Genomic DNA, 27,781 nt, shown 5'->3' on the forward strand with positions numbered 1-27,781 from the left:
AATTTGCAATGACAGTGTTGCAAAACGTATGTGTACACCGTGCTGATTGCTGCAGCTAACATCAGCCAGGGGGAGGGGAGGAGTAAAAGAAAAGTTGTTTTCTGCAGTTTCTACATGGCTGCAATATGCAGAACTCCAAGGCCAAAATGGACGAATTTAAGTCGAAATTCATGGACCTGCTGCACAAACAGGTAACAAACAGTTCCTCTAGCCACCGTGCACACTTGGTACTTGGCGTTTGGCTCACAATGAAACTTCTGACGCACACAGACAAATCGACAAATGAAAATTCCTGCCATGGGCTTCTCGGACTACTTCATCCAAACGGTAACAGCCGATGCCTCCCCCAACGATGAAGTGGACGCCACCGACGAAGCCGCGGCGGGAACATCGAACGCACAAAGATCGGATCAGGAAATCCTCGAGAGCATTGAAGAATGCTACTACAGCCCTGACAGCAATCCGCAGCTATATGAACTCAAGGTAAACTAGATGTGAAACTGGCACTAGCAGACTTCTCACTTGGCACTTCTCATTCCGCAGAAAGTTCTTAGCGACGGCATCGACAATGAGCTTATCGAGGTCACCATTGCACAATTGCGCACACAGCAAAAGGTATTGACCAAGCAGGTGCTGCAGAACATATTGGAGCAGCGCAATGCCTGTAGCAGTGAGTTTTCCGCCATCAACGACACGCAAAAGAAACTGGAGGAGTCGCTCTGGACGTGTCAGAAGGCGAGATCCTACCTGAATTTCGCTCGCACAAACCTCACCACGACCAGTCTGGAGATACTCGCCAGTTACCGCAAGCGGGAGGTTCTCAAAGAGGTCTTAGACACTCTGATGGCCATAAGGAAACTAGTACGAGTGCAAATGTTCCATAAATGAATGCAATATTCATATAGTTTTTATCTTTTCCAGCGCACAACTGACGTGGAGCTGCAGAAACTGCTGGCAGATCATAACTACAGCGCGGCGATTGCTCTGCTGCTGCAATGCAAAAGCTCCGCAGAGGCCTACATGCAATACAACTGCGTGCAGTCGCTGTACAAGAAGCTGCAGGAGACCATGCTGCTCATGGAATTCCAACTGGACACGGTGCTGAATGAGATGGTGCTGAACTTTGATACGCGCAAGTACGCCAAGCTGCAGGAGGCCTACAAGTTGGCCAATAAATCGCTCATGGCGATGGACCAGCTGCACATCAACTATATCTCGGCCATTCATTCCTCGGTCAATGCTGTGCTGCGTGGCTACAGCGATCCCAATCAGGACGATCAGATCAAACTCCTCTACGAGCAGTTGTGCGAGCAACTGAACTCGGAAAAGCTTATACCCTGCCTGATAAGCTTGTGCAAGACGTTCTGGACCATATTGGCCTCCTACTATCAGGTTGTTATGTGGCACAACAACTACAAGCTGTATGGCCACGAGGAGGCCGACTCTCCAGACATCTACATCCAACAGAAGCTAAAAAAGGGCCAGTCACGACTCTGGAACGATATACTGACCAAAGTTTGCCTGTTCCTGCAGAGCGCCAAGCTGACTGCGCTCAAATACGACCAGTTCATCCAAGTGATGTCCATTGTGCAGCGCCTGAAGAAGGTGGGGGTGGAGTTCTGTGGCGAGCAGTCGGAGAAACTAATTGAGATCATGCAGCAACAGAGTGAGGAGTTCTTCAGGCGGTATCACATTTGCTGCGTGGAAGAGATTTGCTTGTTTTTGGACAACGAATCCTGGACGCCAGTTGACTCTTTTGCGCACATCCTTCAACTGCCCGTAAGGCTTTGAATGCAACACTTGTTAATTTTTCCATAGATCACAAATTTTGTTTGTCATTTTAGGAATTCCGCTCGGTGCGTCACACGCTGCGTCGCCACAAGTCGCCGACAACAGCGCTGTTGGCCTCCTCGAACAATTCCCCAATTAGCAACAATAATTGCGACGAGCTGGTCTCTGTGCACTCACAGGATGGCGGCAGCTCCATCTATGGTTCCTATGGCTACTTTTTGCGCTTCTCTGAGAAAAGTTCGCCCTTTGACGGCGGCCTGGATGCGGCCATGCTTGAGGAGGATATACTCTCTGGCATTGTGGACGAGGCCTCCTGCTACTTCAGCGAGGAGAGCGACGACGAGCAGAAGAGTCTGCAGAGCAAAGAGTTTGACGATGCCAGCAAGTAAGTGGACTACCAACCTCTATACCCATAGCATTATCTCAAAGAATTATCTATCCTTTGTTTAGCCAACTGCTGGTGAACAACACGGCCTTGAATGTGCTGCGCTGCCTTGGACGCTACCTGCAAATGTGCAAACTGCTGCACTGCATCTCTCCCCGGATTGTGGCCTGCATGCTGGAGCTTATTGACTTTTACGTGTACGCAGTTCACGAGTTCTTTGGCAAGGATGCGGTAAGTAAGCGTCCAACAAATTGAAGACTTAAATAACATAGAAGTTTTCTTAAATACACAGCTAGTAGCCACGGAAAATATGTATACGCCACGGCTGGAGCGACGTTTGCGCGCTGTGGAGGCGAATGTTTTGCCACAGATCAAGCTCTGGCCGCTTAACTTTTCCTCGCTGGTATGGTTTGGTGTTGTGCATTCGAGGCGCAATCTTATAATCTTTATTTTTGTAGGCCAACAACGAGCTGGCCAATCCCGACACTCTCTACGGCTTGCCGCAGCGCATTGTGGCCGTGGAGGCTGGACGCAGCATGTTCCAGCAATTCCATATTCTCCAGCATTACCTTAATCACCTTTTGCCCGTTGCCGAGCGGCCACTGCTGGTTGGCTATCTGGAGTACAGCGAATACATGTTGGATCTAGCAAAACCAGTTTACACCTGCGTCACCTCGCGCGTCATCGATCTGACGGCCATACTGGCGCAGATGGCCAAGGTCAAGTGGGATGTGAATCATGTGATACACCAGCATAGCAGCTACAGTGATGTGCTGAATCGGGTATGTGTGGCAAAGGGCAAGGCATTGCAAGCAATCTTCTCCAGCAATTCCATTTTCAGAACATTCAAAGCTTTGCCATGTGCCTGGAGGAGACGGCCAAAGAGGTGACTGTGCCCAGCAAGCACGTTTGGAATTCCATGGCCCATGTGGCCACACACCTGCTCGTGGAAGGGTAAGCTAAGAACGCCAAGGATTAACCAAATCTTCACCAAAATCTTCCCATTTAGCTTCTCCAATGTGAAGAAATGCTCGGCCGGAGGACGGGCCCTCATGCAATTGGATTTCGCCAACTTCATGTCATTCCTTGAGCTTATCTCGAATCAAAAGTATCCCCAGCATCGCTCCTATGTGGATGTGTTCATCAAAACGTATTACTTCTCACCGGAACAATTCGAGCAGTGGATCGAGCAGCAACGGCACGAGGACGACTATTCCGTCAAGCAATTGTCGAACCTGATACAGTGCATCTGTGCCAGTGACAAGCGCACACGACAAAGGCTGCTGCAGTTGCTGGACGGTTCCGCAATGGGCAATGGGGGAACGCCGACGACAACGCCGCAAAAGAATAACTCCAGCTCTGGCTCGAATCTGAGCAGTGTTATCTGAGAGCCCAGAAACATACATACATATTTATATTTATATTTTGTTGCTAACCCATGGCTAACCCTTTGTTAGTAGAGCAATCTCGTGACATTCATTCAATGTATTTAACATTCCGTTTAGTGCAAATTAACACTGTGTTTAGGCTTACAATTTAGTTACTTAGGCGATCTCCATGATGTACTTCGTTTCGAATTTTAAATTTTCTTTGAATCTCTCTTCTATCTCAATGCAATTCGCTCTCTATTCTCGCACTCAAAATGCAACACAATTGGCGTTTGGGTTATCCATTAACCGTGACTTAAGTACCTAGAGAAAGCATATATATATGTATATTATAAGATGCATGAACAGCTATTTATTAATAACCTAATTACCTAATTGTAATATTTATTTGGCAGAGGGCAACGGACAAATAATTGTAATAAAGCGCCGCTCAAGCAATCAATCAATAGAAATCGATTTGATTCGCGCTCTTACCGAACTAACCAACATCCAAGAACACATACTAAAGTAGTTGTAACCACTTACTAACAAAGATAACATATTTTGAGATATGCATATTACAATGAAAAAACTACAATTGCCTTATCTTCATCCACTCGAGGGGCGTGAATCTCACGCATAGCGCACGCACCGCCTCCTGTCTCCTGCCATTTTGCTTATAAATAAATCCGCTCATCGTTGCGTGCTTCACACTAACCATCCGCCATGTGGACTGTCCTGAGCACCTTGCTACTTATTTGGGCAATCGTCATCGCCTCGGAATCCGCTGTGGACTTTATCAGGAGCATGGCCAAGGAGTCTTCGCTGGAGTTGGTGATACTCCGCCTTGATCACTGTCCATATGCCTGGCTGCCTGAACTATACGCATCGAATACCCTTTCAGTGATGCTGCAGTCAGACAGCACAGCTCAGCCGCGGCATGAGGAGTTTTCCCGTGCACTGCACGTTGTGTGCCTACCCGGGAATGGGCTGCACGAGGAGGAGCTGCTGCTGCAAGCACTTGCAACTTCGCTGGAGGATAGACGCAGCGAGAAATGTCTTCTATATCTAGCGAATAGACTTGCCAATCCCTCTGCAATGGACCAAATGCTGCGACGTTGCTACGAACTGAAAATGCTGAACGTCGTTGGACTGATTGCCGCCGATGAGCAGCGCTTCTACTACCGCTACCATCCCTATCCCGAGTTCAGGGTAGAGCGGCGCACCCTGCAAGCGTCGCCCATCTTCGAGGAGCAATTCCCCAATATGCAGGGAGAGCCGCTGATTGTAATGCCAGACCAATGGCATCCACGCTCCGTTGTCTATGTGGACAGACGTACGGGGAAAAAGGTTCTGGCCGGATCGGTTGGTCGATTTGCTCGCACGTTGGTCTGGAAACTGAACGCCACCCTGCAGTATGCCCAGACTGTCATTCCGGGACGCTTTCTCAATGCGAATACTCTGCGAGATCTGGTCAAGCGGCTGTCCATCGATCTGCCGCTAAGCGTGTCCCAGATTAGCGACGTGCAGCAAATGCCTCACTCTAGTTATCCATTTGAGTTGACGCACATTTGCCTGATGATTCCCGTGGCAAACGAGATTCCAGTGCGGGACATCTACCGGCACCTGAGCAGTGTTGGAAACGTATGCATTGCTCTGGTCATTGTGTACGCCTATGGTCTGGTGCTCACCTGCCAAAGACGTCTGCATGATCGCGAAGTTTACTTTGTGGACTTTCTGCTGAATGACAGAGCTCTGCGCGGTGTCTTGGGACAGTCCTTTCAGTTGACTAACCAAGAGAGTGGCTCCACCAGCAAGTGGATCTACCTTATGCTGGGCATTGTCGGCCTCAACATCAGCTGCATCTTTGGAGCGGCTCTGGAAACGATGCTGGCCCACCCACCGAGGCAATTCCAGCCACGCAGCATCGCTGATGTCAGGCGTGCACGTCTGCCTCTTGTCGTTATGGAAGAAAATCTGGATCCTGTGGCGGATCTACAGCTACCAGTGCTGACCGTTAATGCCAGCGAGTACATACGGCTACGGGATGAGGGGAACACCAGCTACGTCTACCTGACCTCGCGCCTACACTGGACCCTGTTCGAGAACCAGCAAATGCACTTTTCACGAGAACTTTTCATCTACTCCAAGGACGCCTGCCTGTGGTCGCTGGCTCTGCTAACCTTCGAGCTGCCCAAGCACTCCTGGTTTGAGGCGCCCATCAACAAACTCATTCTGGAGGCGAGGGCCAGCGGAATCTATCAATATTGGGTGGGCATGCATCACTACGACATGTCTGTCGCTGGAGTCGCCAGCCTGCGTGATCTCAGCTTGCAACAGATTCCACGTAAGACTCATGAAACTGGCAGTGCCCTGCGCCTCATTGATTTGCAATGGATTTGGCTGGCATATGGAGTGCTGACTCTGCTGGCAGTGCTGCTGTTTATCCTCGAGATTGCTTGGCAGCAGTTTCAGGCGCTCGCTTTGTGTTCGGATTTAGTTTATTGTTGAAAGTTGAAAGTGAAATTGAATTGATCTATGGGGTTTGTGGGTAAGTGGATTAATGATACGGATTGTCCATGTTCAATTCCGTTCGTTGCCGTTCGTTGCGTCTAGGCCACATTGGTGTTCTCGTCACGGTGGAAGATTTTCACATCGAAGAACTTGAAGTTGTGCACATCGAAGTAGTAGTCGTGCTTGATCGGGCGGTTGAAGGGGAAGCCGAAGGGCAGGGCATCCACGTAGCGGGAGCCGTGACCGATGCCGCAGCTGATGATGGGATCGTAGCCGGTGTACTGGGCCACTTCCGTCTCATGGAAGGGATAGACCATGTAGAAGAACTGGTAGACCTGGCCACCCTTCTTGCCCTTGGGCAGCATCATGCGGTTGGGCACACCGCAGTGGGCCTCAGACTGATCCAGCTTGAACTTGTAGTCGCTGACGGAGGCGTCCATCAGCTTCTGGTACAGCTCCAGGTAGGTGGTGCGATCGTTGACCCAGATGAAGAAGTCGCCGCTGTTGCGCTTGATGTGCGTGACGCCGGCATCCAGATGCACCTTGAAGTGATCCAGCTCGAAGAAGTTCTGGTAGTTGTGCTCCAGTGGGATGATGTGTCCGTACTCGTCGTGCTTGGGGCCGATGAACACCTTCACAATGGCATCCTGAGCCTTGTCGGCGCTGACGTCCAGGGTGAACTCGAAGGGCTTGTGGTTCAGGCGATGCTGACGAGCCTTGATCACATAGCTCACACCGTTGTAGTGCGAGTTGCGGCCGAAGGAGTACAGGTTGTCGTGGCTATCCTCCACAACGGGCTCAACATTCACGGCGTTGCTGATGTCCGAATCGAAGTACTCGAAGTAGGTGGTCAGGCTCTCGGGCATGTGAACGGCATCGATCTTGACGCCCTCGAACTCGTAGTCGTGCTTCTTGTACTCGGGGAAGGTCTCCATCAAATGCCAGTAGTGTCCGACCAGGTTCTTGTAGACCTCGTAGAACAGAGGGTCGCGCAGCGACGTCTCGTAGTGCATGAAGTGGCCGGGGTAGCTCTCGTAGTGCTTGCCGACTTGGTGTCCACCGTTCACGATGTGACGGTACTCCTTGTCCAGGCTGCCGTAGAACTTCTTGTCGATGCTGTCGGCATTGCCCTGAATGATATTTCCCAGCTGGTTGATCACCTCCACATCGAACTTCTCGTTCTTGTGGATCCAGTCCATCAGGCGCTGCGTGTAGAGCTCCACATCCTGGATGTGCTCGATGTTGTCATCATGGTAGAAGTTGTGGTGGTTGTCGCGATGCCAGTCGTGCACGCCGTTGTAGCTGCGCAGGCCGCTGTAGTAGCCGGTGGCGACCGGTTCGTACATGTTGAAGGTGGGCACCTCGCCCAAGTCGTTGGACAGACGCTCCAGATACCAGCGGGCGAGCAGCTGCCAGTGGGTGTACAGGTAGAGCTCTCCGCGACGGTCCTTGTTCAGCACATGGTGCTCCGAGCCCTTGGTCCAGAAGGGATAGTCCAGGTTGTAGTAGTAGTAGAAGCTGTTGAAGCCAACATCCTCCAGGAAGTAGGCCACCTCGTGGTCGTAGTTCAGGTTGCTGTAGTGGTTCGAGTAGTTCGACTTGAGCACCACGTTGTAGATGTTGTCCATCTTCTTCACGTGGTGGAAGCCGTGCATCTTGTAGTGCTCGGCCATCTCCAGGGTCTGGGCGCCGAAGAAGCTCCAGGGGTGGATCTCGTATTGGGCCGGCAGGATGATGCCCTGCATGTCGTCGCGGGCAATGGTGACGACGGTGAAGGCGTACACAAACAGCTGCTTGTTCACGTGCTGGCGGGCCCAGAAGACGGCGTGCTGGAAGGTCTCCCAGTTCTTGGCAAAGTAGAAGAGGCGCACCAGACCGATGGCGTACTCCTCATGGCGCTCATACATCACGGAAAACACCTGATCGTCGTGGAAGGGATGGTGCTGCCACAGCTCGAAGAAGTGCTCCAGCAACTCGGGGTGATTGTAGTCACCCACATGGGCCCATGGCTTGTAATCGGCGTAGGAGGCTGGGTATTCGGTGACGAACACATCGTCCTGGTAGATGTGCTGCATCATATCGAAGACAAACTTTTGCTTGCCCAGGAAGTCCTTGTCGGCCACCTTCGACTCAATGTGCTTGGCATGGCCGCCAAGGGCCAGCAGTGCCACCGAAAGAACTGCGAGTGCCGTGAACGACTTCATCTTGCGGAATCATACCACTGCTCCGTTCGCAGCCTGCATTTATACCCAACGCAGGCCAAGCGTCGGCGATAGCGAGATTTGCAGTCCGGCCAATGGCCGGTCGCTTGTGTAGCCTTGACATTGTGCGAGAGATCCGTTCGACCTCTGCCATTGCACCGGTCCGAATTGCAGGTGATAAGGCGTTCGATTATAGCGCTGGATCGGCCCATCTATCGCCAAATGACGGTGCGCAAGCGGCAGGCCCTTTCTTACAAGCAATTTCGTAAGCGGTTCAGGTTACATTGATGCCAGATCACCTGTCGATTGTTACGTTACTAGGCGGGCAGGCCCAAGCCGCCACTTGATAAGATTACACAGCAGCCGGCTTTGTTTTTGCACCGTCAGGTCGTTGGATGGTCAGGCGCAGCATTATCAAGCGATGCTAAAAATATTCCAAATTGCAAACATTAATCATAGAACAACAAGAGTAGACAGCAAATCAAAGAGCATTGGATCATCAGAGCAGAAACACATAGGACTATGTTTTCATACTTATGCAAATACTTGTCCAAATAATGCGCAATGGAGAACGGCTCTGCCTCCCTCGTATAATCAATCTTATATGTATGTATTGTGTGTATATTGCAGATAGTTGGATCCATTGCTAAGTGTTGTCAATGAGTCATTCTTTAAACGAAGCTTCCAATTAATAATAATACATACAATGGAAAATTACAATTGGAGACTTTACATTCATACGCATGTGGTCTCTTGTGGGAGACTTCAGATCATCGATAACATCTTCAAAGTCCTCAATTAGGTCTTTGCTGCGACGCTAATGGACGCAATTCAGTTTAAATGTAGCCTATTATGTTATTTAATTAATTTTCTTCTCTTTCATTAATTAAAAATTCGCGCGTTTTTACTCGCCTGCAGTAGAGTTGTCGCTGTCTCAGTTGATTTGTTGTTGTGCAGCTGCGACCAGGGATGGCATACGCAATCGATAGTTTACTTTCATAATCGGACGTTAAACCGATGATCATTTTTAAAAATCATATAAAATAAATATTTTAGATACACTTGCACTGAAAATAAATAAATAAATTAGACTCCATCGCTTAGATGAGATAACCATATTAATTAAATTGAATATAAATTGCTTTTGCAATTATCATATAAAAGTTCACTGACTTCTGTATCGCACGTATGTACTCAACTTTGAAGTCTACATCTTTCCTTTGTAACTTTGCGTAGATTAGCAGCGTCAGCAAATACTTCGGTGACAAATTGATGGCACACGGTGGGATAGTCTGGGGAATTTGTTTAATGTTTGATTAACAAGTCTACGCAGAATAACAGGCTGTCAAAATAAGTCGCCCAATCTCCAAATATGTACTCACATTTGCAAATTAATTGCTGTTGTTTGCTCTCGTCTGATTGTATCATTTTATTTTGTTTACATCTCATTCCTGGACTAGGCGTGAATATCTCATACACTGCGCGAAAACAAAAGCTATCTTCCATATTGGTTCTCAAAGCATTGCCACCAGCCTCGAAGTACGTTAACGCACACTATCACATCAACACACCGATGCTTTTAGATCACGCATACATTCACGAGCTTTGACAGGCGCTTTTCGTTTTTCTTTTTTTTCCTTAATTTTTTTTATTCCGGGTGAGCTTTGTGAGCCGATTGATCACATTTATCAAGTAAAGTTTCCCAATGTTACAGGCTGCAATGATGTCGGCAGAAAACGAAACTTATGGAGCTAGTTGTGTGCTACCGGATAGTGGTGATGCTGCCGCTACTGCTCCTACTTCTGCGGCTGCTGACCATCAGGGCAATGATGATAACGCTTTCAAGATGCCAATGCCGCCAGGCAGTGCTGCCAAGCATAAGCATCCCAGCTACTGCCTCAAGGGCGAGGTGCCTGGCCACAAGAGCAGCGTTGCATCGCTGAAATTCAGCGCGAATGGCGACTATTTGGTGAGCGCCTCCGCGGACCGTTCGCTCAAATTGTGGGACGTGCGATCGTTCCAATACATGCAGACACTGGGAGGAACTTCGGAGGGACATACGAATGGCATCAACGAGGTGGTGTGTTCGCTGGATGGCAAACTCATTGGCAGTGCCAGCGATGACAAAACGTTGAAGCTCTGGGACCCGAATAGCAATAGTTGCGTCAAGACCTTGCAGGAACATGAGAGCAATGTGTTCTGCTGCTGCTTCAATCCGCAGTCCAATCTCATTGCATCGGCCAGTTTCGACGGTGCGGTGCACTTGTGGGATCTGCGCACTGGCAAGCCCCTCAAGGCAGTGCGCGCACATGGCGATCCCACTACATCTGTGGACTTTAACCGCAACGGCAGCCACTTCATTACGAGCAGCCACGATGGATTCGTGCGAATGTGGGAAACCGGCACTCTGCACCTCGTGAAGACGCTGATAACTGACGACGACAACCCCGTGGTGGGCCACGCCAAGTACTCTCCCAATGGCAAATACATACTCACATCCAGCTTTGACAGCACCCACAAATTATGGAACTACGAAAAGTCCAAGGTACTGCGCCGATACACTGGACACCACAACGAGTCCTACTGCCTGAATGCCAACTTTTCCGTTACGTCCGGCATGTGGATTGTGTCGGGCAGCGAGGACAAATCGCTGTGCATTTGGAGTCTGCAAACCAGTGAGCTGGTCCAGAAGATTAGCACAAACGGCGACTTGGTCATCTGCACCGACTGCCATCCAAAGGAGAACATCATTGCCACTGGTTCCCTGCTGAAGCCCTTCACCATCAAAGCATGGAAGACCTGTGATTAGCCAGTTGCAGTAGGAAACTTTAAACACTTTGCTGGCGCTAAGCGCCATGCCAATCCGTACAAATTGAGCAAATAAACCGATTAAAATTGACCCATAAGTGTTTGCTTGAAGTGGTGATGGTGGGCGGCACTGCCATTGAGCAGTCTCACTAGCAGTCTGCTATCACTGTTTAAACACTTGTTAACACGATAAGCCGGTACCTGGTCTTGTAAATCATATATGTATGGCCGGTACATGCCGGCAAACAGAACCGCTTGCGATCGCTATCTCAGCCCAGACGGTTAGTCGGCCAATCGGCCAGTTGTCGAGCCAGGCCGAAGCTGATGGAGTGTCATTCAAGTCTGGAACGGCGTGTAGAGCGGTCGCGTTTGGTCTGCCCAGTTATCGCTTAAGTGTTTGTTCTCTCTCTCTCTTCGTGTCGCTGTATTGTTGTGATCACAACTACAAACTAATCCGCGATGAGAGCGGACGAGGGTGAGTATTCCCCTTCAGCTGCTTGCAGGGATTTCCCGGATGCATTTGACTCAAGGTTACCCAGACAGCTGACAGTGCGCAATCGCATGTTTGAAGCCAATATTCTCAGCAATAAAATCAATTGTAGCCAATCGAGCAAATACGTGCCAATTCATAAAAGTGTATCGTTGGCGGAGAGGCTTATCTTTTGGGGTAGTCCGACTGATAAGGCCACCGAAAGTGCTACCAAGGGAGATTCAATGATTTGATTGCCATCTCCGTGGGGGGTTATCAGAATGTACCCAATGAATGGCGATTGTAAACTAATCTTCCCATTCGTTTGCTGACCTACAGATCATCTGTACAGGGAGCAACTTCCGAGCGTCGGCTCTCTACTCAGGGACAGTGGAAGGAAGCTGTGTCGCCCGTCGACCATCACGAACAAGTTTCCCATCCTCCAATGGCTGCCACGCTACCGCATGGAGTACTCGATGCAGGATTTCATAGCCGGTTTCACCGTGGGACTCACTACCATACCACAGGCCATTGCCTATGGTGAGGTGGCTGGCTTGGAGCCGCAATACGGCCTGTACTCGGCCTTCATGGGCTGCTTCACCTACATTGTGTTTGGCTCCTGCAAGGATGTCACAATCGGTAAGGAGACACACTGTTCAGTCTGTTCAAATACTCACTTTGCACTTCCGCAGCCACAACTGCAATCATGGCTCTGATGGTGAACCAATATGCGACCATTAGTCCGGACTACGCGGTGCTCGTGTGCTTCCTGGCCGGCTGCATCGTGCTCGTCCTGGGCCTGCTCAACATGGGAGTCCTGGTGCGCTTTATCTCGATACCAGTCATCACGGGTTTCACCATGGCAGCGGCCACCACCATCGGCAGTGCTCAGATCAACAATATAGTCGGACTCAGCAGTGAGTGGGAAACGATTTCGAGCCAAGCAGAATCTAAATTGGATTATTTCTTCATCAAAATCTAGGTCAATCGAAAGATTTGCTGCCGTCCTGGAAGAATTTCTTCACCCACTTGCCTTCGATTAGGAAATGGGATGCACTGCTGGGTGTGTCTTCGCTCGTTTTCCTGCTGCTCATGAAGCATGTGAAGGACATCAAGTGGGGCAACCGCATCTTCTGGAAGTACCTGGCTCTCTCGCGCAACGCCTTGGCCGTGATCTTTGGCACATTCCTGGCCTACATACTCAGCCGCGATGGCAACCAGCCCTTCCGTGTCACCGGGAACATCACAGCGGGTGTGCCACCCTTCCGTCTGCCGCCCTTCAGCACCACCGTTAATGGAGAGTACGTGTCCTTTGGAGAAATGATCAGCACAGTGGGCGCCTCGCTGGGCTCCATTCCGCTGATATCGATTTTGGAAATTGTGGCCATATCCAAGGCATTTTGTAAGTACCAGCCACTCGGCAAACGCTCTCTGAATATTAGGGAAAAAGAGAAATTTGTTTACAAAACAAAGTCACACACACACACACATACATACACATATGTACATACATATAAGAACTTGTTTTGTGCATTCTCTCTGACGGTATGAATCATCCGATCGCGGCGGTTTTTTTGTTGATAATATCAATCCAGTAAAGTCTCGAGTCGAGTGCCCATATCTAATGTCATTGCATTCACAGCAAAGGGCAAAATTGTGGATGCATCGCAGGAGATGGTGGCCCTGGGCATGTGCAATATAATGGGCAGCTTCGTGCTCTCCATGCCGGTGACGGGTTCATTCACGCGCACAGCGGTCAACAATGCCAGCGGAGTGAAGACGCCTCTGGGAGGAGCCGTCACGGGTGCACTCGTGCTCATGGCATTGGCCTTTCTCACGCAAACCTTTTACTTCATACCCAAGTGCACGCTGGCATCCATCATCATAGCGGCCATGATATCGCTGGTGGAGCTGCACAAGATTGCGGACATGTGGAAGTCAAAGAGTGAGTTGCGGTCGGCCTTTCCTACGCCGCTTCTAATCCAAGTTGTGCTCTTGCAGAGAAAGATCTATTCCCGTTTGTGGTGACAATTATTACGTGCATGTTTTGGAGCCTGGAGTATGGCATTCTCTGCGGCATTGCCGCCAATATGGTTTACATTCTCTACAGCAGTGCGCGTCCACAGGTCTACGTACGATTGGAGAAGGTAAGCCGTAAGCCACGAATTTGATTGCAGCCATATTTTAACGTTTTCCAACACCGTCAGATAAATGGCCACGAGGTGAGTGTGGTGGATGTCAAGCAAAAGCTGGATTATGCCTCAGCGGAGTACCTTAAAGAGAAGGTGGTTCGCTTCCTGAACCAACAGAATGGCGAAACGAGTCTGGTTGTGATCAAGGGCGAGGAGATCAACTCCATTGACTACACAGTCGCCATGGTAAGCGTGCCCCCATCCATTTATTTTCCAATCTTTCTTTAATTAAATTTTTTGCAGAATATTGTCTCCCTCAAGGGTGATTTGGATGCCCTCAATTGTGGTCTCATCTGCTGGAAGTGGAACTTTGCCTCCGCTGGCGTTGTTTGCCGCCTGAAGAACGACATTCGGCCCATCTTCAAGTTTGATCTGACACTCGAGGAGCTGGTGGCCTCCCACTACGATACGCCATCCAACTCAGCCTCGACTGTGTCGATTGAAGCCTAACTACCCTCTAAGCTCCTCAGACAGTATTTGCCTCAGAACAGACCTGTTAATTACTTAATGCTGTAATAGAAAATAAGATGCATGCTCTACACTGGCGACAATGTGTCTGGCGGATCGCTGGCTATAGAATTACGTCTGGGCTTCGGGGAAGGCTGGCCCCCATGTCACAATAGTTGGGCAACAAAATTAATTGAGCCGTTGACCGCAAGGCTGACGGACCTTTCTTCGAACCCTGGCCCGAGGAGAAATGTAATTTATGACCTTCCACAGGCACTTCACAACTCGAGTGTCCACACAAGTGGATGGAGAGGGAGAGCTGGGAAAGTCCTTTCACCGTACAGCACAAACAGCAAGCAAAGAGAGTTCTCAGTCTCGTTCTTGGAAGACAAAGGTTCAACTTTAATTACGAATTATGATGCGTTTGCTGTCGCCTGGCTGTAGTTACCGAGAACCCGTTGCCCGGTGGGATCGAATGGGCTGCGCAAGTGGCAATCGGCTGGGTATCGCCTGCCCAGAATCTCCACTTCGTATTGGCCGCCGCGCACGTACTCAGCGTCAATGGTTTGTCCATCTGGTCGCTCGATGTAGGCCTGTCCCAGGGACTTGCCGAGTGTATAGGCGTACTCCGCCCGCCGCAGTATCCCCACTGGCTCTCCATTGCGGTAGACTCCCTCCAGGCCCCAAATGGGAATCTGCTCCTTCAGCGTCAGATAAACGAGGCGCTTCCTCACACCCTCGGAACGCTGTCGCTCGATGGCCGCCTTGCCACGGTAGTCGCTGCCGCTCTTGCGGCAGGTGAAGGCCAGCCCAGCCTCTAGCGGAGTGTCGTCTGGGCGCAGGTCAAAGCTCCACAAATGGTAGCCTTTCTCGCTGCTCAGGGAGTAGAGGGCACGGTAGCCAGCGTTGCGCAGACCACGAGACGCGCCCGCAGCCATTATGGCTTTGTAGACGGCGACACAGTCAGCCTTGGGCACGTGCAGTTCGTAGCCCAGTTCTCCCACGAAGCTGACACGCAGCAGACGAAGCCCGATGCCCTTGAACTTGGCCAGGCGCGTGCAGTTGGGTGGCAGGTGCTCGTCGCTGAGCTCACAGTCCAGCAGGGGCTGCAGGATCTGGCGACTGTTGGGCCCTTGAATCGAAATGACGCCCATTTCAGCAGTTAGATCCTTGAGACTGGCCTCGAATCCCTGCCTGCGTATCTCATCCAGCAGCGTGCTGTACGTGTAGTAAGCCGAAGCACCTCCTGCCACTATGTAGTACGCCTGCCCGCTAAACTTTGGATCGTAGACCTGCCCCGAACCTGAAGCCAGTCGGGTAATGGTGACGTCCGCCTCCACGCCGCCAGTTGCATTCAGAGCGCAGCTGTAGACAGTTCTGGAATGCACATTTATGTATAGAAAGAGTGATCTGTGGCATATTCTGAGGGCTGACTCACTTGCTTGGGTCACGATTTGTGTTGGCAGCGAAGAGCCAGTCGGCCGCCTGCTGTGCCTGCGGCCCCTCGAGCAGCAACTTGGCAAAGTAACTCATGTTGAAGACAACCGCATTGTTGCGGCAGGCCAAAGCCTCCGACTTGATCTGCAATCCAAGTTACATGTCAAATAATCGCTGAAGTGAAAGATCTTTCCACTCACCAGTTCATGATGCTCTGAGAATCGTCCGTAATGCAGATCGCCCTCGAGCACCTGCTCGTAGACGCTGTCCTGATGCCGTGAATGTCCGTAGCTGCCATACCAGTCGTATGGCTGAACAGCAGCTCTGTCTGCTCCTGAGGCCAGGAAGTAGCCGGGACGCTCCCAGCCCTGCTTCTCCTCCATGACGGCGTTGGCCAGCATCATTTGCTCGTGCAGCGGATCCTTCTGGAAGTCCCTGCCTGCCAGCGGCTGATCGTACTTGAACACCATGCTGTAGTTCTTCACGTAGCTCTCGTGCGACTTCTCACGTATCCACTGTGTGGCGCGTCCCTGCTCGGGCGTGAAGCGGCGCAGATCGAAGCCGAACATCGGCAGATCCGGCTGGCCATTGAGTATCCACAGGGCAGTCTGCTCGCCACAGCCGCCGCCGAACATCATGCCAGCGGAGTTGAAGCCGCAATTGTGGTACAGTCCGCTCAGCACGGGATCGGGTCCCATCAGTGGCTTGTGGTCGGGTGTGAAGGACTCGGGGCCGCACACGGTGCTCTTCACGCCGTACTTAGCGTAGCTGGGGCACAGCTTCTGGGCGCCCTCCACGTGCGTCTCGAACACCGACCAGTCCAGCTCGTAGAGGCCAAAGTGGAAGTCCTTTGCCACCGGATCCAGCAGGATGGGGTTGGGCTCGTAGCCACCCATGCAGATGGCATCGCCCTGGATGCGGAAGTACGTGGAATAGTCGTGGTCCCGAATGTTGGGCAGGCCGCGCACTCCCGGTATCGATTCGGACACGATGTAGGCGTGCTTCATCGGCACCAGCGGCAGATGGGAGCCGTGCTTGGCCACCAGATCTCGCCCCCAGACACCTGTGGCATTCACCACCCTTTCCGTGCGTATGTTGCCGTGGGGCGTTGCCACTCCCACTACCTTTTTGCCCCGTGACGTCTGCTCCACGAGAAGGTCTTCCACTCCGCAATTTTCGATCACTTGTCCGCCTTGATTGGTGGCCGCTTTCTTGAGGGCCGCACACAGCATGGCCGGATCCATGACTCCATCGCCCGGGGAGTACAAAGAGCCGATGAAGGCAGCCGGATCGAGAAGCGGAAACAACTTCTGGGTCTCCTCCGGACCGAGAATCTGATTCTCAATGCCCAGCGCGGACCCCACAGTGGCCAGGCGCCGGTACTCGTCCAGGCGCGTCTCGTTGTGGGCAATGAAGAGGCCTCCGTTCTGTATCCAGCCGGGATCCAGGCCCGTTTCCGCCTCCAGTTGCTGCAGCATTTGGCGCGAGTTGGCCAGCAGCTGGATGTCGACATCGTTGGGCCGCAGACGCCAGAGCAGGCCGGCGGTGTGCCAGGTGGTGCCGGCTGTGAGCTGGGCACGCTCCAGGAGCACCGCCCTCACCCCACGTCGTGCAAGATGATACAGGGTATGACATCCTGCCGACCCGCCACCGATTACCACCACATCCGCCGATGCTGGCAGGCTCCCAGTCGGTGCGCCCGCTCCTCTCTGCTGGCTGAGGGCCCGCGGCGAGCTGAGGCTGTGCAAGGCTCCTCTGCGGCTGACAATCTCCTTCCGGACCGATGTCTGATGCAAAATGCGATGGCGCCACATATTCAAGATGCTGCCTCGCGCGACGAATACAGAATCTTAACTGAGTCCCAAGCCCCCGGATTTCGAGGCCAGCAAGGGAACTGAACCTTGGGGTCGCCATTCTCCTGATAATCTTTGATTCCATGACGTCCCACGTCGATAACGAGAGACACTAACCAAGGCATCACACAGATGTGGTTGGGAAACTGTCTTCACTCTCTCTGTCTGTCTCTCTGTCTGAATCTTATCTCGGAAGTGTGCCAAATACTAGTTTCGGGCTTCCTAGGGTTATCTTCCCAAATCCAGAGTAAAGTACAATAAAGAAGATCTTACCCGAAGAGGTTTATAGTGGATCAATTGCTTGAGCTGTGACCTCATACAGGATGCATAAAAGCAGAGCAGAACTCCAGGATTATGATCACTCTGCTGCGACATTAAATGTTTTGTCTTAGGGGCTGGCTCCAGGTGGTTCCAGCTGGAAGCTTGGCACGCTTCACACTCGCTTATCGCAGCATATCCTAGCCCTTAGGGTGTGAGAGCTAGTTTTGGAAATAAACGCCAGCGGTTAAACAACAGCAACAACAACAGATAGTTGATTCATTTTGTTTTTTCGAACCGAACCAATGTGGTGGCAGCCAGCAGCAGCAGGAGAGTGCCGAGATCACACCATGTGTTGGTTCTTCCGCCAATTGCAGACGCTTCACGGGAGCGGGGCACCGCCTACAAGTGCCAGAAATAGATGGATCTGAGCATGGAGAAGAAGAGTGTACAAAAAGGAGGATTCTCTCGTCACTCTCCACAGAAGTGCTCTAATTGTGCTACAGATCGGACGTCGTTCGTTGATTTCGTGTTTACGTTCGGTTTAGCTTCAGTTACGGATTTCACTTGGATATTATACGATTTCCATTTTTTTGCCAGTGAATTATTATATCCACATTTTGAAGAGTGCCATTGATCACATAATGCCACGCAAGAAGCGTTCCTCCAGCCCTCTGGATTTCTACGATGAGGACTTCGATGAGGATGCCAGTTCGCAAAGTAAGCAGAACACTCCCGTGTGCCTGTGAAAAGGAAAGGAAGTTTCAGTCATAATTATACCATAAATTACCTTTTTTAGGCTCTCAGCCGCCGGTGCAACGGAATGCAGCAAATGCCAGGGAACGCATGCGTATGAGGGTCCTGTCAAGTGCATACGGACGCCTGAAGACCAAATTGCCCAACATTCCGCCCGACACGAAGCTCTCAAAGTTGGACACGTTACGTTTGGCGACGCTCTACATTAAACAGCTAATTACGGCAGTCGAGACGGGCAGCCACAGCCACAGCCATAGCCACAGCCACTCGAACAGCAGCGGAATGGATGCCCTGGACACGAGTCACATGCCAGAGGCGTCACACAGTTGCGGCAGTGGCGGGGCCAACGTGGGAGGAGGAAGCATAGGCGGAGGCAATTTCCATTTCCACAATGGAGGCCACAGCGGCATGGTAAGTGTCACTGCAATGGCAATCTCTCTCGCGATCCGCTCCCAGTCCTACTCTGCACAAGTTAAGTGATGTCAGTGGCACCACTTAACGCTGCATTCAGCATGCGTCCACCTGCAGCTGGGCGCCGTCAAATGCCACGCCTGACAGGTGTCATAAGGGATTCCGATCCACGTTAATCGTTCATCATCATCATAAAATTGCGTATAGCTAGAATAGTTTTTAGGCCAATTAATTAGGGAACAACAACAGGTCAAGGAGATCTTTATAGTGATTGATTTCTCATATATCTCTTATCATTTTAACTAGAGCAAAGTTCACTATCTCTATCTCTGCCTCAGGAAAGAGTTATAAATTCTCCCCCAATCTTGAGGGTTCTTCTGATAGTAGAAGCCGTCGGCAGCATATTTCAGCCTATATCCGCTGCACAGTGAAGATTAGATTGGACCATTCTAGGCTCCTGGTTAACCACATTAAATGGCCACAAGATGAGGCAATATTCATGCAGTTTCATATTTATTGGGCAACATCTGCTCCGGCGTGGAAGTATTTCCTACTTTCTGTAGTCAGAGGTGGGCCCCGGCCACATCCCCTGCCCTTCCTCCTGTGCAGGCCAGTCGGTGGCAGTCAGAGTCAGTGCGCGGCCCCCCCACTAGAAGAGCGACATTCAAATCACATTTTGTGATTTCAGTTTGCCTTTGCTTTCCTGTAATTCGATACTTTTGTGAATTTCAAAAATATTAAATATGAGTGACAGGCTGGCTCATGGAGACAGTCTGCGGAGGGACCGCGCAGGCAACATTAGTTAGTCTTTGCTTTATTTTTAAAGATGTTCGACTTTGATGCGCCCAAAGTGAATGACATCCAAGGGAAAAGTGTCGCCGCGACGGATCAGAGCAGACCAGACCACGGCCATGCAGAGAAGAACAATTTTCTCATTTGGATAATTGTAATTAAAAGTTGTGTGCCTAACCAGATACTTATCTTCTCCAAAATGGAGGAGGTTTACACAATCTGTCTGTACAGATTCATGGCATACCGCCTGGCTACTTATCCAAATAGAAGCAATTGTTTACTCAATTGAATGCGTGAAAATATCAGCAAATATTTCCCCGTCTTGTGCCCATATGGTAGCAGATCTCTCAAATCGTTCCACTTCTCAGCCCCTTTTCCGTTCCAGCACCCTAATTTATCCCACCCTCACGCACGCGCCGCTAAAAGTTGACATGTGAACGCTGACGATCAGCAGCTTCTGCTGGGAATATACGCAACGTAACGTAACGTAACCCGTTGGCTCGGTTTCCCGCGATCCCTTTTCCCACACGCGGCCCTATATGGGCTGCAACTGGGTGTCTGTGTCTTCTGTCCTCTGTCCGCAAGTGTTTGGCTGGGCTGTTTATGTTTTTATAGATTCGTTAATGAGGCTGTTATTGTTGATCTATGAAAACATTTCCAAGAGGAGCCACTAAAAACAATCAAAGTTGTATAAACAAACAAAGGCGCTGCTGTCGTTGTCGGTTGTCTCTTGTCGGTTGTCGTCATATATTGTTCCATTTATAGCCATGCGGTTTTCCTCTGCCTCTATAATTTATGAAAACATCCACATCCACATTTCCTTCCAGAGCTGGCCCTTTGAGTTCCATCAGAGCAATCGCAGCCTGCCATTTGGCGCCTCCGCCTCCCGCATGGACTGGCAGTCGCTGCAGGCCCAGTCCTATCCCAAATCCGCACGCATCGAGTTGGACGTTCCTGCTGATCTCAGTTACGCGCAGTTGCAGGAATCGCATGGCCACTGGTACCCTTCGGAAATGCATCAGATGGAGGTGACGGCCACTATCAATGGTTGCGCCTATGAAACCGCCACAGCGGGAATGGGACAACACCAACGCAGCATAGCAATAGCTACCAGCCATGCCCATGGCTTATAAAATGCATTTAAAATAATATATGAATGGTGTTCTCACTCAGCTCAAGCCAAATGTAACTTACTAACTAATCGTATTTGTATTCAATCGTGATTTAACTGTACTATTACTTACAAATTTATAATTATTTTAATAGCAAATATATGTCATTATCAACACTGAATCTTCGCGCCACATTTTGGGCACTGATTTTTTTATATACTGCAGCCATGGTAAATTGGAGACCCTGGTAAACAGCTGATGGCACAAACAAAGAGATTTTGTAAACAAAAGCTGATAATATTTCTTTCATGCTCACCACGAAACTTGTATGCCCTTAACGAAGCAAGAACAGTTTCAGTTTCAGCAGTTTCATGGCTAGTAAAAGCACAATCAATTAGAAATTTAAATGATGGAGCGGGAAAAACGTTTTGGTGGAAATATAAGATTAAAATAGTACAGTAAATGAGACTAACAGTACTCGGTGGACCAACGGTACGCCAAAGCCTAAATATGGCGAACCATAGAGTATTGCCATCGCGTATTTACGAGACAACAAGAATTGCAAGTGGATTTACTCACAATTATCTCGAAACACAATAAATTACATGTATTCGAGCACATACAGTGCGACGCGGTTAAAGTTCACGTTCGGGAGTCGCGATTAGATTTCGAATACGCTTTAGAAGTGCAGCTAATCGGAATTAACGTTTGTCCACTCCACACAGTTATTAGTTACTAGTAGCACGGGTAGCACTCAACAAGCACTTAAAAGTTGTTTCTTTAGTTAGTCAGTACGCGCTCTCCGACGAGGACGGAAGCTTTGTTGGCTGTGCACACGCGAATCCAAGCCCGGGAATCGAGAACCTGTTTTACGTATCCGCCCAGTACGAAACCTGCATCGAAATGCCATCCAAAGAAGTGAATCCCGATCTACTAAAGGAGCGCCAAACAGCTACCTTTGATCCCCATGAGTTTTCGGTATTCTGGGCTGGTGGGGAGGAGAGATACAAAGAGAAGAAAAGCCTTGGTAAGTCTCCGCTCTCATAAAACAGATACACTCGTACACACATGCATATGTGCATGTGTAATTGCCCGTTTGCTTGTATGGGTGGGGTACCCAGTGCCATTGAGTGAAGAAATAAAACATTAACCGGTCGGTTAATAGCTGTACTCCCCAGCTCTAGCCAAGCTTGGCCCAATCCAATCGCGTTTCACAATCGCCAGCGCCTTAAAAATTGTGCCAGAAGCATGACGGAGCAGAAAAGTACATTAATTGTTTAAAACTGATAAACCAAATCTGAACTCGTTGAAGACTTTCTTATCAGCAATGCAATTGTGTCGGTTTTTGTTTTCTCCCTGCACCAAAACTTTTATCAAAGTCTTTGTTTTGATTAGCTGCTTCTTGGGCCTCTCCATTCATTAGTTTGGTGCACGCTTTTGCCAAGTTCATTAATTATGTACATTTTTCAAATGACGAACAGACCACTAAAACAGAATCGTAACCTTTAGGCCAAATTATCTCCAGCTAGAGCAGCCCCAGCAGCTACACTCTGCGGGTGTTAATCTTTGCACCAGCTTTGCACTTTGACAGCTATTTCTTGATAAATCAGAATAGCCGTGTACTTTGGAATCTTAGGAACGTAGGAACATGTTTGGAGCTGCTTTAATTTAATCTATTTATAAAGCCACTTGAAATAACTCTATGGCAAATGGCTGATACTATGCTTATCTGGCAGATTTGGCATAATAAATGGCAAAAGGACAAGTTTGCTAACATCGATCGGTTAATACCACTGATAAAGAATGAAATCCATCATTAAAACTTTTATTTATCGTTAATCCTTAAATAGAAAAAATGTTCCTCGAGGACCCGGAACTGAAGGATGATCTACCAATCTCGTACATGTCGCACAAGGAGCTTTACGAGCACAGTCTACGCAAGGCTTGCATCATTGGCGAAAAGATACGAAAACTGCGCGCAGACGGCGAGGATGGCGTCGATACCTACAAGTAATTTATCCATTAATAATCCCAGTTCATTGCTTCTACACAGTTCTCTTGGCTATTTTCTAGTGCGCTGCTTGGTGGCTCTCTAGGCGCTGCCATATTGAAGGAGGGCAATCCGTTGACCCTACACTATGTGATGTTTGTGCCCACCATCATGGGTCAAGGCACCATGGACCAGCAGGTGGAATGGCTGAGCAAGGCATGGGACTGCGAGATTATTGGCACCTATGCACAAACAGAGCTGGGACATGGAACCTTTTTGCGGGGCCTGGAAACTCGCGCTGATTACGATGCCAGAACCCAGGAGTTTGTCATAAACACGCCCAGCCTTAGTGCCTACAAGTGGTGGCCAGGAGGCTGTAAGTAGACGACAACCATGCGATAATCGATTTCAAATTAACAACAATCCTTTTCACAGTGGGTCATACGGCAAACCATGCTGTTGTGGTGGCTCAGTTGTACACCAAGGGCGAGTTCCGTGGCCTTGCGCCGTTTATCGTCCAGCTAAGGCACTCGGACACTCACGAGCCTCTGCCCGGCATCGACATCGGTGACATTGGTACGAAACTGGGCATGAAATCGGTGAACAATGGCTACCTGGGTCTGAAGAATGTCCGCGTTCCTCTGAACAACATGCTGATGAAGAACCAACAGGTGCTGCCCGATGGCACCTATGTGGCGCCCAAGAACAGCGTTCTCACCTACGGCACAATGGTATTGAATATATTTATTTAACTAACTGAAGGGTCTTGCTTTAATATTTATATAATCATTGCAGATGTTTGTACGGTGCGCTCTGATTCGTGACACAGCTCTGAGCCTGGCCAAGGCATCTACCATTGCCACAAGGTATGCGGCGGTACGCCGACAGAGTCCCATAGATCCGAATCAGCCGGAGCCACAGATCATGGACCACACCACACAGCAGCTGAAGCTGTTCCCCCAAATAGCCAAGTCGATTGTGTTCAAGACCACCGGTGACGGCATTTGGAACATGTACAACGTCCTGTCGGGGGAGATCGAGCAGGGTAACCTGGATCGCCTGCCCGAGATGCATGCGCTGTCCTGCTGCCTGAAAGCCATCTGCAGTGCAGACGCTGCCGCTGGTGTGGAGACCTGCCGGCTGTCCTGTGGCGGACACGGCTACATGGACTGCTCCAACTTTCCGACCATATACGGCATGACGACGGCTGTCTGCACGTACGAGGGTGAAAACACAGTAATGTTGCTCCAGACTGCCCGATACCTGGTCAAGGTATACGGCCAGGCGCTGAACGGAGAGAAGCTGGTGCCAACAGTGACCTACATCAACGACGCGCTGAGGGAAAGAGAGTTTGTCAATTTCGATGGTTCGCTGGAGTCCATTGTCAAGGCGTTCCAATTTGTGGCTGCCAAGTAAGTAAATCCTCTGATCTGCTGTGGAATCCATCCATCAATCTTTTCCCATTACAGCAAAATCCGAATTGCCTATGAGCAGATTGAGCAACGTCGCAGACAGGGCCATGGCACCGAAATGGCAGCTAATCTGAGCGGAACCTTTTTGACTGCAGCGGCAGACGTAAGTCAAAATCACAATTGTAGATGCACCATTATAAACCCAAACAATTTGATAAATGCAGCTCCATGGACGCGCCTTCCTGGCCGAGTCAGCCTATACGGAACTGCTGGCTGTGTCACGACAGGTCTCGCCAGCGTTGGCCGATGTGCTGAAGGTGGTCCTAGAGCTGTACCTGGTTGATGCCTGCCTCAATCGCATTGGCGACTTCTTACGCGTAAGATTTTCAGCAACTGTGAGCTCTGAATATTTTAATTAACTTTTAAATGCTTCCAGTTCATCAACATCACCGACAAAGATGTCACAACGTTGGAGATTCGCCTGCAAAACTGCTTGAGGCAATTGCGACCAAATGCCGTCACCTTGGTGGACAGTTTCGATTTGCATGATCGCGTTCTGGACTCTGTACTGGGGGCGTACGACGGCAATGTGTACGAGCGCATATTCGAGTCGACCAAAAAGAATCCGCTCAACAAGGAGCCTGTGAACGAAGCATTCCACAAGTACCTGAAACCCTTCATGAAGGCTCATCTTTAAATGCATAAATACACTCATTATTAAAGGGGCCAAACGCCCCACTATTGTTACTCGTGTAAATATTCTATTGTTGTGCAGTTGAAGCTAGGCTGTAAAGTTATACTCGTACGAATAAATAATCCATTTTTAGGTATTCTACAAAAGCAGCTTGTGTGGTCGTATAGCTTAACTTAATCGTTTTATTAGCGGTTACTATACTGACAGAGTTGAAAGTGGCTAGTTAGATGGATAGAGAGTGTCCCATTTTGTTTACTTCATTCAATTATGAACGGACAATGTCTGCTGCCATTTGTGTTTATGACGACGTACTTGACGGGTTCTTTGAGTTGCGCAGTGCATATAGACGCCTCAGCAAACGGTTGCCAGTAAGGAATGTGAATATTGCGATGGGTATCAGCAGGCGCAGGGTCTGGAACATGTTCAGTTGCAGCCAGAAGACAAAGAACAGCAGCAGAATGCCGCCAAAGCCCACGTGAAAGCCGATTGTGCTCGGTGCCAGAGTGAAGTTGGAGACATTAACGCCCAGCTTGCCCCAGAAGATAAAGAGCAGCACCAACGGGGTAATGCAGAGTCCAGTGAATATGTCCGACACAATACGTGGCGGCCGCTTGTCTGGCACACGGAATTGATGCACAATCTCAGGCCTGGGTCCTGAAGGAGTTTTCGATTTGACTTCTGCAAAAAGAGAGTAAAATTGTTGTAAGTTACACTCTGAATATTTAAGGCATCGCCCACATACCTCTATCCTCGTTGAACTTCAGTTGGATCTCAGCCACCAGCCACTCGAAGGAGTTGGAAAGCGAAGCATCACCCACAGTCAGGTAGATGTTGTATGTGCCACTCTGGTAGTTGAAGTTTTTGCCATTGCTGCCAATATCCATGTCGAATTTGTAGGCCTTGCTGCTGTCCTGCTCTGCCACAAAGATAATCTCCTTGTCTGTTTCCTTGTTGTAGAGACGCACAAATGCTTGGTGCACGGCGAGTGGCTTGTTGTTGGACTCCTCCACCAATACGGTCCTCAGCAGCAGCTTTTGGGTGGTGTCCGCCGACAGGGTCTCCTTCAGCTTGCTGGGATAAGTGACACTTTGCTTGCGCGTGGCAGCACTGGCATCCGATTCGGCAATGCCAACCTCGAGAGACTGCACCTTGACGCGTCCGAGTACTTTGAATTGCACTGACTGCGTGTACACGCCATCGGCACTCAGTTCGGCCTCATAGATGCCACGAACTGGCTTCAAGCTCGCCAAATCGGCCACATAGGTTGTCTTGTCTGAGGACTTGGAAGTCACTGTGATCTTCTCAGCCAGCACAGAGTTATCCTTCTTGTTGAACACCTTGGCAGTGATGACCTTCGGGGCAGGGGACAGCGGCTTGCCGAGCAAATCGACAATGGCAATGTTCAGCGCGGGTGACTGGGCGTCCAACTGGCCGTTTCCGATCAGCTGCACACAGATGGGAGCAATCTTTTCGGAGGCTCCAATGGTCTTCAATGCCTCAATTAATACGTGCGCTCCCTTAGCGGACTGCACCGAACGGCGACTCAGGAAATAGTTGGCAAACTTGACAGCCTGCGCGGCACTGACTGGTGCTGGCTTGTTGTAGGCCTTGGCAACTCCGAAGGCTCCGTTAATGATCAAGGACGTGATGCTCAAGCCTCCCTCGAACTGAAGGAGCTTGCCGTCCACCTCATCGGCCTGGACAATAGCGTCTTCAACGCGGTTCGCAATGAACGCGGCACCGCTGCCCAGCTGAACAGCCACATTGAAGCCGTAGCCCAGACCAGTGAGTGTGTCGTCCTTCTTCAGCAGCTCCTGGAGGCGCTTTACAACCTTCGCCTGAGTAGCCTCGCTGACCTGCACACCGAGTGCTTTGTGTGTGACTAAACGATAGTAAATCTCTTGAGTGCTGCCTAGCTCAGAGTCCAGCGAACTGTAGACCTTCGAAAGCAGGGCTTCCTCAAGTTTAGCCGAGCAGCCGAGGTTTTTGCTAGCACCAATGAAATAATAATCCTTTTCGAAGCTCTGAAACCGAGGACAAAGGCGATGAATCATGGTTCAGTGAATATTTGTGAAGTACTCACGTTCAGTTTGGATTCCTCGTGCAGGGCCGATATCTTCTTGCACAGCGGTTCCTTCTGGGTGGCATCGGTCAATTGAATGTTGAGGCTGGAGAAAAATATGGCTTGCAGATCATTGGAACCGAATCCCTCCACAAAGACTTTTTGCAGGCGGGTGAGATCCTTTGTGCCCAGATGGCTGTCCACGGTACGTGTGCTCCACGTTGGCGCACAGGCGCATAGTACGCAGAAGAGCGTCAGACCTGCAATATAACATAGCCATGAGTATTACAAGTTCGAGGGGCAGCAAGAACATCACATCTCCGGCAATCGCCTAACCACGAAAATCAGACAGAGACAGAACGACGATATCGAAGCCGGCGTTTGCTATGCTAGTGGCCGAAACCCTTTGGCTGCGGGCACAGTTGCAACAAACTCTACGCACCTAGCTTCAACATTTTCCTATGTGGTGTTTGCGTTCAACAACTTTTCTTATATTCTACAAGGAAAACAAATAAAAATCGCTCAAAATAGCCAGCACCGCCTGTCTTCAGCTTCGATATTCACAGACACGTCAGCGGCACGGTGTTGCCAGTTTAGCTATTTTTCCACTAGATCTAGCGTTTTTCAATTGCCAAATGCGTGGTATATTATAAAATAGCGGGTAGCGGGATTTATAGCCGTTTGTGGTCCCTGTCGTTGTATCATATGTGTAGATACGTACTACACCGGGAAGATAAATGCTGCCATAATGTGCCAGCAGAATAAAAGATAGGGACCAATCTGACTTACTCAAGTACTAGATGATAACGTTCGAATACTCAAGGGTCTTT

The 27,781-nt window shown here is 49.9% G+C and overlaps 9 protein-coding genes across 9 annotated transcripts; 6 read left to right on the forward strand and 3 right to left on the reverse strand.

Moving 5' to 3' along the window:
* The first annotated feature begins 32 nt into the window (after positions 1-32).
* On the forward strand, positions 33-4,006 carry LOC117891693 (syndetin). The gene is made up of 10 exons (XM_034797282.1): positions 33-191; positions 271-483; positions 544-861; positions 922-1,779; positions 1,845-2,176; positions 2,242-2,407; positions 2,469-2,579; positions 2,635-2,958; positions 3,018-3,130; positions 3,186-4,006. Exons 1-10 carry the CDS (start codon positions 126-128, stop codon positions 3,562-3,564), a joined length of 2,880 nt encoding a protein of 959 aa, XP_034653173.1. The 5' UTR covers positions 33-125; the 3' UTR covers positions 3,565-4,006.
* Positions 4,007-4,269: 263 nt separating this feature from the next.
* LOC117892749 lies at positions 4,270-6,054 on the forward strand. Its single transcript, XM_034799172.1, has one exon. The coding sequence runs from the start codon at positions 4,270-4,272 to the stop codon at positions 6,052-6,054; it is 1,785 nt and encodes a 594-aa protein (XP_034655063.1).
* Positions 6,025-8,282, reverse strand: LOC117891696 (larval serum protein 2). Its single transcript, XM_034797287.1, has one exon. The coding sequence runs from the start codon at positions 8,259-8,261 to the stop codon at positions 6,156-6,158; it is 2,106 nt and encodes a 701-aa protein (XP_034653178.1). The 5' UTR covers positions 8,262-8,282; the 3' UTR covers positions 6,025-6,155.
* Positions 8,283-9,966: 1,684 nt separating this feature from the next.
* Positions 9,967-11,157, forward strand: LOC117890223 (WD repeat-containing protein 5). Its single transcript, XM_034794960.1, has one exon. It carries the CDS (start codon positions 9,979-9,981, stop codon positions 11,065-11,067), a length of 1,089 nt encoding a protein of 362 aa, XP_034650851.1. The 5' UTR covers positions 9,967-9,978; the 3' UTR covers positions 11,068-11,157.
* Positions 11,158-11,392: 235 nt separating this feature from the next.
* On the forward strand, positions 11,393-14,273 carry LOC117890222 (sodium-independent sulfate anion transporter). The gene is made up of 8 exons (XM_034794959.1): positions 11,393-11,541; positions 11,875-12,174; positions 12,228-12,452; positions 12,518-12,937; positions 13,178-13,480; positions 13,537-13,682; positions 13,743-13,913; positions 13,971-14,273. Exons 1-8 carry the CDS (start codon positions 11,526-11,528, stop codon positions 14,175-14,177), a joined length of 1,788 nt encoding a protein of 595 aa, XP_034650850.1. The 5' UTR covers positions 11,393-11,525; the 3' UTR covers positions 14,178-14,273.
* A 262-nt stretch (positions 14,274-14,535) lies between these two features.
* Positions 14,536-17,481, reverse strand: LOC117890220 (sarcosine dehydrogenase, mitochondrial). Its single transcript, XM_034794958.1, has 3 exons — positions 15,812-17,481; positions 15,613-15,755; positions 14,536-15,551 (listed from the first exon to the last, which is right to left on the reverse strand). Exons 1-3 carry the CDS (start codon positions 17,423-17,425, stop codon positions 14,588-14,590), a joined length of 2,721 nt encoding a protein of 906 aa, XP_034650849.1. The 5' UTR covers positions 17,426-17,481; the 3' UTR covers positions 14,536-14,587.
* Positions 17,482-17,898: 417 nt separating this feature from the next.
* LOC117890224 (neurogenic differentiation factor 2) lies at positions 17,899-20,932 on the forward strand. The gene is made up of 3 exons (XM_034794961.1): positions 17,899-18,442; positions 18,522-18,889; positions 20,509-20,932. Exons 1-3 carry the CDS (start codon positions 18,367-18,369, stop codon positions 20,812-20,814), a joined length of 750 nt encoding a protein of 249 aa, XP_034650852.1. The 5' UTR covers positions 17,899-18,366; the 3' UTR covers positions 20,815-20,932.
* Positions 20,933-21,416: 484 nt separating this feature from the next.
* On the forward strand, positions 21,417-25,038 carry LOC117891845 (probable peroxisomal acyl-coenzyme A oxidase 1). Its single transcript, XM_034797596.1, has 8 exons — positions 21,417-21,820; positions 22,644-22,803; positions 22,867-23,159; positions 23,219-23,514; positions 23,579-24,195; positions 24,253-24,358; positions 24,420-24,572; positions 24,632-25,038. Exons 1-8 carry the CDS (start codon positions 21,697-21,699, stop codon positions 24,890-24,892), a joined length of 2,010 nt encoding a protein of 669 aa, XP_034653487.1. The 5' UTR covers positions 21,417-21,696; the 3' UTR covers positions 24,893-25,038.
* Positions 25,039-25,045: 7 nt separating this feature from the next.
* Positions 25,046-27,532, reverse strand: LOC117891847 (dolichyl-diphosphooligosaccharide--protein glycosyltransferase subunit 2). The gene is made up of 4 exons (XM_034797598.1): positions 27,394-27,532; positions 26,973-27,211; positions 25,632-26,913; positions 25,046-25,567 (listed from the first exon to the last, which is right to left on the reverse strand). The coding sequence occupies exons 1-4, from the start codon at positions 27,404-27,406 to the stop codon at positions 25,188-25,190; spliced, it is 1,914 nt and encodes a 637-aa protein (XP_034653489.1). The 5' UTR covers positions 27,407-27,532; the 3' UTR covers positions 25,046-25,187.
* Between the last annotated feature and the right edge of the window lie 249 nt (positions 27,533-27,781).

The sequence above is a fragment of the Drosophila subobscura genome, chromosome E (assembly GCF_008121235.1).
Source record: "Drosophila subobscura isolate 14011-0131.10 chromosome E, UCBerk_Dsub_1.0, whole genome shotgun sequence".
NCBI lineage: Eukaryota > Metazoa > Arthropoda > Insecta > Diptera > Drosophilidae > Drosophila > Drosophila subobscura.